Here is a 9,813-nt window from a genome sequence, read left to right on the forward strand (position 1 = left end):
CGCTGCTCTTCACCCTGCACCTGCCCTGAGCACCCCGGCTCCCCGAGTCCACCCCGGTCCCCAGCCTGCCCTTGGCACCCCCTGCTCCTCGAGCTCCAGCCCCTGCGCCATCACCCCCTCCCCTCGCTCCATCATCCCCTCCCTCAGACCATCACCCCCTGCCCTCACACCATCACCCCCTCCCCTCGCTCCATCACCCCCTGCCCTGTGCCATCACCCCCTCCCCTCGCTCCATCACCCCCACCCCTCGCTCCATCACCCTTCCCCTCCCAGCCTGGCCCATTCAGGAGAGCTGCCCAGCCCAGTCCTGCTCTCAGTTCTCCAGGTGCAGGCAGACCACGCTGGGACCTCAGGGTGCTAGAAAAGCAGGATCCTTGGGGCACAGCGCTCCGCTAGGGGTTGGGGCTGCCTGAGAGCCAGCCCCTAGGTTAGAGAAGTGTCCGTACCTCACCTGCTGCTTTGCCTTTGAGTTGGGCAGAGCACAGCCCCTAGCCCTGTCCCGCTGCCTGAGCAGACCAGAGCTAAGAGGCTGGATGCAGCGTGAACCCAAACTTACAGAGGGAGCTGCCAGCGCAGGGCCCTCCCAGGCTAGAGGGAGGCTTAGTGACAGGGTGTTCTCATTAAATTCAACCCTGCCCTCCCTCAATCTTCAATTTGTTGAATAGAAACAAAACATAAAAATATGAGATGAATAATCCCCAGCTGCTGAGAGCAGAGCTCAGCAAACTCCCCTGGAGGCAGACCTGGCTCAGCCTGCTGCCCTCCCGGAGGGACCTGGATGCCTGTTAGAGCACGTCCTCACCCAGAGCACCGAGGGGGCAGCAGGAGAGCTGGAGGGGAGCAGAAAGGGTGAAGATGCTGAAAAGCCGTGGGCAAGGGGCAGAGGCTACAGCAGAGGAGGACAGTGCCTACAGTGTGGGGTTTCTTGGGTACGTGGGTGGAACCCACAAATCCAGCGCTGCCTTCTTGCTCCCCACTGGGGAGTAGGTGGCTGCAGGAGGAGACCACACTGGTGGTTGTAGGATCTGCTAGGGGATGAAAATAAGAGCAGAAAGTCAGGGCAGAAACAGACCTGCCAGAGGCTTTAAGTATTTTACCATGAGTACAGCAAGGGAAAGTGATTTTTCAGACTAGGTAAACACCTTACCGTTCCCTGTACTAAAAATCCTTCATCAGGCAGTGACTGATGATTGCTGATTGGGTTTGAGCTGCATTAGACATCCTCAATGCTTGTTTGAAATTAATGGGAGTTGTACAGAACGAGCAAAATAAAGAGGTAATCTAGGCTTTGCAAGAAGTGGTTCTTGAAAGCAGTCCTTTTATTTGAGTTTTGTTTAGCCCCCTGAATAACTGCCCACATTATTTCCATTGTTTTATTCCTGGTCTTCACCTGCCAGATGAAGTGCTTCCCGCGTTTATTTTCAGGTTCTAAGAGTGGAGAATGTGATGGGAATTTCAATAAATTCAACAGCAGCACCAGATGGAGCTTGGCATTAGGACACCTGGAGGGTGGGGGGAAGAAGGAGATAGAAAAGGATAAAACATGGATGACTCCTAAATATAATCAACACCATCTTTTTCATAAATGTCTGCTTGTCACAAGCTTGAATACTAGGTGCTAAAGGGGGCTATAAACTGTGATTACAAGTGACTTAACGGTGACCAGTTCATCATGTTAACTCTAAATGGACTCCATCTAGAACATGCTTGAAAACATGCTGGATTTCCTGTATGCTCTGAAAGTCTTCCGTCTTGTGTGTTTTTCCACATTTTTTTTTTTTTTTTCAGGAAAGCCCAAGGTCTATCAAGGTGTTAGAGTAAAGATTACAGTGAAGGAGTTACTGCAGCAGAGAAGAGCACGACAAGCAGCAACCGGTGCAGCAGTAAGTAAAAATCCTTTGGTATCTTCTTTGTCTCTTGTCTCCCAACTTTTTTTTTTTTTTTCTTTTTCCCCAAGACTGTAATCTCTGCATCAAGACGACTGCCAAAGTCTGAGTCAGGATGGGGGGAGGAGGACATTCACCCAGGGTAACTGCAACCCTGATCTGAACAGGTGATGGCCTGAGCCGTTAGTGCAGGGAGAAAGCAGAGCTGGTGCTCCAGAAACGTGACTCACACAGGGATGGAAGGCCAACATGGACAAATTTCAGTCCAACTTAATTATCATTATGCTGGATGATCAAAGTAGCCCACAGTCACAGCCCCCCCCCGATTAAAACGTGGTCTGGCTGGGCCGAAGCACGCACCAAACTGCTTTGCAGCATCGGGTGAAGCGTGTGCCCATGGCACGGCATTGACCTGACCTGCACAGCTCTGAGGAGCAACCAGAGCTCCGTCATGCTAAGATTCCCCTAACCTCCCCCTTTTCCGCAGGTCTCAGCCCCCCCAGAAAGCCGCTTTCAACCACCCCCTTACCCCTGGAGCCTTGTGCAGTTAGACCAGGCAGGAAATGAAGGGACCGGAGGTGTGATGCTTCCAGCAGCTCCCAGCCCCTTCTAAAGGAGGGGATGGAGATCTCTGTGCATTCACACACACACACAAATACTCTCTCTCACTCTCTCTTCCAGTCTTTGTAGGACTCCTCTAGCTCCAGCCACTCTAGAGATTTGCATAAAGAGGCTGGTAAATCATTATTTCTTCCTGGTTCATGACATTAGAGCTTTGGATGGTTTTCAGATTTCATCTCCCACCTCCTGTACCTCGTTGCAGCTGATTGCACAAAAAGCTGATCAGGCACAGGCAGAGAGGCCGAGTGAACAGTGCACAAAGCTGCTGGGCTCTGGAAATGCTGGGTCACTCCTCCCCTCCAGCCCTGGCAGCAGCAGCCTCTCCACGGCAGCCAGACATCCCAGGGCTGCGGGGAATTTGTTTTCCCTTCCCACAGTGAGTTCACACGGCGCTTCTTGTGCCCACACAGGGAAAAGTGAAAAGTGGCAGCGTGCAGGAGGTTACCTGTGGGATCTGCACAAGGTACACCTTGTCCTGGAGAGGCCAGAGGTTGAGGGCTGGCAGGATGAGCCGCTTCTGGGCACTGAAAAAAGTTGAACCTGTAACCTTCTGATGCCCGCGGTATGGCTCTGCCTTGTTGCCCGTCTGCAGCCAAAGAGAAGAGAGGTCCTGCAGGCACTTGCAGCCCGGAATAGCCACTATTTAATAAATTAAATGCACAGGGATGTGCTAGGAAGTTGTTGCTAGGGAAATGAGCCACTAACTCAAGAGCATTTTAAATACAGGAAGTGAAGTGGAAGTCTGTGAATTAAAACTGAGGGGGAAAAAAAAAAAAAACAACCCAACCCAGTATTTGTATTTGCAGAGTAAAATCCTGGTCCCAAACAGCAAGCATCAAAACTCCTTTTGGGTGGATTTCTCCCCTCTGGCAGGTCAGGTTCCTAAACCAGATTGATCCGTCCACTTCAGCTTGCAGCATCCCTTAGAAAATGAGGCTGTTGGTTTTCACAGAGGCATGCAGCTGCGTTCCAGTGTCAGAGCTGGTTCTCAAACGACTTCAACACCAAGCACGACGACCCAGCCGTGGGGATACCTGCAACTGTCTTTAGCCACGTTTCAAGAGTTAGCGCTACAGTCTGTTAACTACACATTCTCAACCATATTCATTGCTACAAATTCTTTGGGATCCCTCCACTGTGGAATTCATGGTCCTAGAAATTAAAATGTGTTTGCCTCAGAGGCGGCGACATCCCTGCTGGATTAGCAGCAGCAATGCAGTGGGAAGAGCACGCTAGCAAGGTGCTGTACCAAGGGCTTTACACCGGGTTGGTGTTGTGCTCCTCCAGCGCCGTTATAAGCTCGGGGAAAAAATCACGTTACGCGTGTTAGTCTTGTTCTGTCAATGCTAGGGAAGCTTTCCGTGTCACAGCCATGAGGTAAATAAGCTTTACATAAATAGGTTGAAGCGAAATCCTGACTTACCTCAGCATGCAGGAAAAAAAAAAAGCTCCCCTGTGTTACAGTGCCTACAATTCCTCCCCTTCTGTTTGGTCAGGTTTCTTGGGGCGGCGGCAGCATCCAGTTTTCAGAGTCTGCGTCTCCTCCTCACCCAGGTTGGTACAAAACCCATCCAACATGTCCCTTCCCACCCCCTTCCCAATTTTTCCTCACAGCCCAGAGTCTTTCCAGCCTGGGCTGAGGCAGGCACTACCAGATAACCGGCCATGCAGCCAATCAGCACCTGAAAGGAGTCCGTGAAATGCAGATGAGCACGCCGTGAGGCCAGCAGGGTACAGGCTACCCCAGCCAGGAGCACGCTCTCATGCTCTCAGTTGTGCATTTTTTTTTTTTTTTTTTTTTTTATTCCGCAGCAAGGAGCGGGATCCCCTTCAGGAAGGAATGTTCATCCCCTAGGGAACCCCACCGCTGGCATCACCTCTCCCCCGGGCTGTGCGTCCGACTGGAGTTAGAGGGTCGGAGCGCTCTGGAGCACTTTGCTGAGCTCCAGCAGATTTGGCTCCTCTCACTCTCCCCGCAACAGCCGTAGGAGGGAGAGGAGTGTCAGGTTTTCAGCAGCACAAAGAGTTTTTTCCTCCTGTACGTGAATATCCAAGGAAAGGGGAGAGGGGTGGGGGGAACAGCACTCTGGGCTCCCACATCCTTCAATTATTCTTCAGCCAAAAGCAGAGAGACCTAAAAGGTTGGACAGGTGTGAATATATACTTTGTATGGACAAGGAAATTATGAAATCATCAGTATTTAGGAATCAGTTCGCTTATGTTAATCCAGAAACATGAGACATACCGAAGCTGTTTCAGGCTGGAAAGTCTCCATCTGTTTACGTATTTTGGGTGCTTCTCCCTTCCTCCCCACATCTAGCCGAACGCTGCCATCCTGAACATGCAAAGAATTACACCGGAGCGACTCTACCCAGTGCAGTTCCCCTGCCGCCAGAGCCGTGCCCCTCCATGTGGACAGGGCTTTGCTTTCAACCATATTCGAACACAGAATGAGAAGATAATTATTCTGTAAAGTCGTGCCGTGAGCTTCCATACCCCCAACATGCATGTTGGGGTACAGCGAGCCCGACCCTACAGCTTTCTAGAAAACGACACTTTTACCAGCAACACTACGGGGGGGGGGACGGGGACGGACACACAGTGCCACGTTATCACTGACTTGCTTCATTTTGTCCGCTCCGAAGTTTGGCTCCTGTCTGACTGTTTGGAGGATAAACCAGCAAATTATTCTTCGGTTATCCCCTTCTTCCCACAGAGGTAGCTGCCTTGCATCTGGAGACTTGGGTGAGGCAAAGGCACAAGCCAGCTGCCGAGCTGTGAGGCATAAATCACTGCACAGCAGGCTTCGAGGGCTGCAAACAGCTGCCACGTGAAGGAAGGCCAGAGGGTCAAGAGTCTGAGGGAGCTGCCAGCTGGATCTCTGTCCAAAACGGCTGGAGCCACAAGAGTTTCCAGAAGTATTTAAAGAGCTTTGGAGCTTTCCAAGGGGACTAAAATTCCCCAAGTTATTTGCATGGTTTTGAGCATCTTCTTCCTGGTGTCTGGTTCCCTAGAAAATTCACCCTGAGCTTGAAGGACCTTTTTCCGTGTCTAAATCCACTGAACACATAAAAATACTGAAACCTGACCTGGGGCAACACCTGCCCTTTGTGAAGGCAGATTTTGAATAACCTGCTGCTGTCTGGTTTGCTTTCTCTCCTAGCACCTTTGGATGCAGAAACCGCCTCTTCTGTTCCCAACTATTGCCCATCGTGGCAGTTTTCGAATTGTCTCTCCTGTGAAGAAAGCCCGAGCTATTTGGAGCAGCTGGTAGATTCCTGCCTCCAGACAGACGCGCCCTTAGAGCCAGCCTTCAGTGCTCTCCAGGCACCCTCACATTACACCTCAGACGCCCTCCAGCCAGTCCCGCTCTGCTTCAACCAGGGCTTGGTAAGCTTTGTGTCCGAAGGGAGCCGCGGGTGCAGCCCGAGGGGAGATAGGGAAGGATTTGCCCCCTGGGGCAGGACAGCAGCAAGCTGGTTTGGCAGTGTGCTGCTTTTAGGGGCGTGGGGTGCAGCCACAGCAATGCAGGCTGCTGCTGTGGGCTTCTACACGGTTTCCCATGGGGAGCAGAGGGCAGGAGGGCTCAAGCCAAACCTAGAGAGAGGCTGCGGAACAGGGAACATCCCTTCGACAGAGCGTGTGGATTGTCTGCAGAGAATAGCGCAGTTCCTCCGAGCCCTTGTCTCACTCAGAGAGAAGCTCCCTGTGAACACTAACGGCACAGCAACTGCCTCTTGGGTTCGGGGCTGCAAGAGCCAAACCATCTCCCTGGGTAGCCAGACCCTCCTGGGAAAGGTCACAGCGTGGGTGTTCTGGCTGCTGTCCACATTTTCCCAAATGACACCCTGAAACATCCTGGTTTGGTTTTTTTTGTTTTGTTTTTTTTTTCTTCTCTCTCCAACTCTAGGCTGCTGGATCCCCCAGTCCAGCCGATCTGCCCAGCCCATTAAACTATAGCTGCTCTCCTCCTCAGCTATCTCCTTTCACCCCACTGACCCCCAGCCCACCCTCTGATCTGGAGACCAAGACCTATGGCTGCCCTGCGGAGGAGTGGTCCTGCCATGCCCCCTGCCCGTACCCCACCTCTGCCTGCTGCTGCGCGGCCTGTGGCTCCCAGCACGGGGACAACAGGGTCCCGCAGTACTTCCCCTGCCCCAGCACAGACTGCCTGGACTACCTCCCGCCCGTGGCCATGGCCGACGACTTCTTCAGACGGGATAGGAGCTGCGACATCTGCTACAGCTAATGGCGACTGTGGTTTTACACATCCACTGTATCCAAATCAGATTAATTGCCCATGAACTATGCAAAGTTGCACTGCCTAACAGTCCAGTTTATTCTTCACTACTCACACATTTTCTACATGATACTGTCACTACATTAGTCCTCCTGTCTTGCATGGTCAGGGGTGTTTTGTTGGCTGTCGTCGTGGTTTCTTTTGGGTTTTGGTTTTGGTTTTTTTTTTCCTCCTGGTTTTGTTGTTGTTTTTTAAAGAAATCTTAAACTGCCTTATCAAACACATGTCATTAAGCCAGCTCTTTTTGATACAAATAAATAATTTGGAACACACGCTGAAGCCTGTTCATTCCTCGTGTGCTCTTCTCCTCTGCCAATGACCCAGGACCCCGGCCCTGTTCCTACAAAGGTGAGGGAGAGAGGCTCTCAGCAGCGTGAAAGGTCACACTTACCCCTTCCAGCACAGAAAAAGTCTGTGTGTCTCTCAGCACACTAGCCCCAGAGAAAGCCACACAGCCCCCCGCTCCGAGACAGACCTCCTTAGCCACTGCTGCTGCTCGGGCTGCCCGGAGGATATTCTCTAGCCACTGGTGCAGAAAAGGGAAAGTGCTGGTTTTCCACGCAAGCTCTGCGTTTAGCCCATGGGTCACACGCCAGAAAGGCCCCTCAGGCCTGCACAGGGGCTGAATCTGGTGCCGAATTTCTTTGGCTGCTGTGGAGGCAGAGTTTCAGTGAGAGGCTGACGCAGTTCGTCAGCCCTTTGTATAATTGGGTCTGTTGAGATCAGGTTTTCTGCACCTTTCAGCAGAACCAACTGAACGGGAGCTAAATTTTTTTTTTTAAAAGTAGATAATAGGAAACTTAGCATACGTGAGGATTCCCTGTTTCTTGCCTAAACCCAGGCTTTGCTAAGACTGTGTCTCACCTCCATTTAATAGCACTTGGGGCAGACTGCCAAGCCACCAGTTTCTCAGCTGATCACCCAGACTGGAAAGAAAGCAGCAAGTCTCCGTACTGAATCCAGCACAAATGAAAAAAATAACTACACCTGTGAAGATAAATACGTAATTTAGGCTAGCTGTATGCTCACCTTCTCCTCCAGACACTTCTACAGTTCACTGAAAAGCTTTCCTCTTCCTGGAGTTGAAATTACTCATATGGCAGAGGATGTGACAGAGACACATCTCTGGCAAAAAGGAGGTTTCCTTCCAAAAAACCCAATATTTCCTCACCCTGTGAAATCTATGAAGAACTAAGTGTATTAAAAAAAAAAAAAAAGAAGACTTAAAAATATTTATAAATGCCAATTATTTCAACCTTCTATCCCTGCCTCCAGCAGAAAACAGAGCTGTTACCTCCCATGCAGGCTCGAGGGTTCTCTTCACTTTTAAGTTCTACATGAGCTAAAAATGGCATTTTTTCCACGTCCAATCCAAGTCCCTGGACAGGATGTTTTATTTTTGCCATGCTAGACAAGGAGACTACACAGAGTACCTTTCCAACATTCAGCTCCTTTACCCTATGTAAGGTAGCAGCTTTTTTTTTTCCCCAAACTTGTTGTAAAATACTTTGATGACTTTAAATAATCTTCTTCCCCTCTCCCCTGTTGTTACGTGATTAATCTCAGAGCTGGTCCAAGTGATAAACTCCAGAAAGTTTATAAGTAGGAGTTAAGGGTTGGAGCTCTGTTGCAGTTAGAAGTGTGATTACCCCTGTGCAGAGACACTCTGTTCGGTGTCACTGTAGCAGTGCTGGCAGGTGCTTCAGCCCCGAGCGTTATCTCAGAGCACCAGAGGTTTATGCTTCTCCTGCGCCAGCCTGATTCACAGCTTGCTCAGTGCTGGCTACTCCTGCTCGCTGCTCGAGGAGTGAGCACACCTTTAATGTCCAAGCCGCTTATCACCAACATGAGAGAGCCACAGGAAGATAAGGTTGAGGCAAGATATTTGAGGCTTCCAGTGGAAACGGGGTCACCACATCCTCCCCATCGGTTGGCAAAGCTGGCCTGGGCTTAACAGAGCCAACACGAGGTGTTCTCATAGAGTAAAGAGTATGTCAAAACGGTTAAGTAAGTCTTCAACAAGGAGAGAACTCCTACTAGCACATCCTCCAGGAAGGTTAATAGAATCTCGGTCTACACAACAGTGCCAGCAAGGAGGTGTTACGGTCTCATACCGCATCTCCCACCTCCACGTCAGGCGGCTGTCTGACCTAATAGCTCATCGGCAGGTTGCACATTTACCGGTACGTTGTGGCACGGATCTGTACAGCTGCCAGCGGTCACACTGCAGCTCCGAGGAGGACTGCTCTGTGCAGAGACACTGGAGAGGTGGTGCCTGTCCCTGAACCTATGGCTGCTGCTTGGGCGTGAGCGCTTCGGGACGGCGGCGTGACCACGAGCGCTACAACACATACACACACACCCCCCCGTTGTTACTCCTGCTCCTTGCACGGTGCCTGACCCAGGCTACAAACCTCCCCGCGGTGCGGGAAGGTGTCTCCTGAAGGGCTGGGCTGCTCTCACCACTCAACTCCCACACTTCCAGGGCTTGCAGGTGGCCACGGCCCCGAGATGGGAGCACGCGGTGTCTTCTTAACAACAGCAGATATTTGAATTAACAGCTACCGGCCTCATGCTGCATGGGAGCAGCTGCTCTGGAGTTACCAGCTGCTCTGCGGGGACAAAGATCCTTCCAGCAAAATCTTTCTGTGCTCCGGGCCATTTACTTAACGGCTCTGTCCGTCCCTTGCAGCCTCTTCCTATTTCTCTGCTGCTCTTGCTCCAGTTGTTTCGTGATTCCCTATGCCAGGGACTAGAAATCTGGTTTAGACACCGTTCCCCAACGTCCTTCGAATAGCTCCCGGTGACATATACAATGCAAGTAAAAGCTTGCTGACTGTTGACACAATGATGTCTTGTTGACACAAGGGAAAAAAAAAAAACAAACCAAACACACAACAGAGGATGACTATTCAAAGGTTGATTGTGCATTTTCTGGCTATGAGGAACATATTTTTCCCCCCCTCAAAAAAAAAAAAAAAAAAAAAAAAAAAAAAAAAAAAAAAA

The 9,813-nt window shown here is 50.8% G+C and overlaps 1 protein-coding gene and 1 long non-coding RNA gene across 3 annotated transcripts; one reads left to right on the plus strand and one right to left on the minus strand.

Moving 5' to 3' along the window:
* Positions 1-1,397: 1,397 nt before the first annotated feature.
* Positions 1,398-4,120, minus strand: LOC113488497. 2 transcript variants are annotated; one of them, XR_003399938.1, is made up of 4 exons: positions 3,931-4,120; positions 2,953-3,093; positions 2,416-2,598; positions 1,398-1,502 (listed from the first exon to the last, which is right to left on the minus strand). It is a non-coding gene; the product is annotated as an uncharacterized LOC113488497 (long non-coding RNA). The 2 variants fall into 2 exon arrangements; XR_003399937.1 differs by having other exon boundaries at positions 2,416-3,093.
* On the plus strand, positions 1,500-7,065 carry COLCA2 (colorectal cancer associated 2). The gene is made up of 4 exons (XM_026863679.1): positions 1,500-1,883; positions 4,004-4,061; positions 5,671-5,897; positions 6,418-7,065. The coding sequence occupies exons 1-4, from the start codon at positions 1,704-1,706 to the stop codon at positions 6,754-6,756; spliced, it is 804 nt and encodes a 267-aa protein (XP_026719480.1). The 5' UTR covers positions 1,500-1,703; the 3' UTR covers positions 6,757-7,065.
* The last annotated feature ends 2,748 nt before the right edge of the window (positions 7,066-9,813 follow it).

The sequence above is a fragment of the Athene cunicularia genome, assembly GCF_003259725.1.
Source record: "Athene cunicularia isolate RWA chromosome 24 unlocalized genomic scaffold, athCun1 chr24_part1, whole genome shotgun sequence".
Lineage (NCBI taxonomy): Eukaryota > Metazoa > Chordata > Aves > Strigiformes > Strigidae > Athene > Athene cunicularia.

Excerpts from the sequence above, each read along its gene's own strand:
- COLCA2 (XM_026863679.1), top strand. The coding sequence starts at position 1,704 with ATGCTTGAAAACATGCTGGATTTCCTGTATGCTCTGAAAGTCTTCCGT. Across the intron at positions 1,884-4,003 it reads AAGCAGCAACCGGTGCAGCA|GTTTCTTGGGGCGGCGGCAG; the intron begins GTAAGTAAAAAT and ends CTGTTTGGTCAG. Across the intron at positions 5,898-6,417 it reads TCTGCTTCAACCAGGGCTTG|GCTGCTGGATCCCCCAGTCC; the intron begins GTAAGCTTTGTG and ends CTCCAACTCTAG.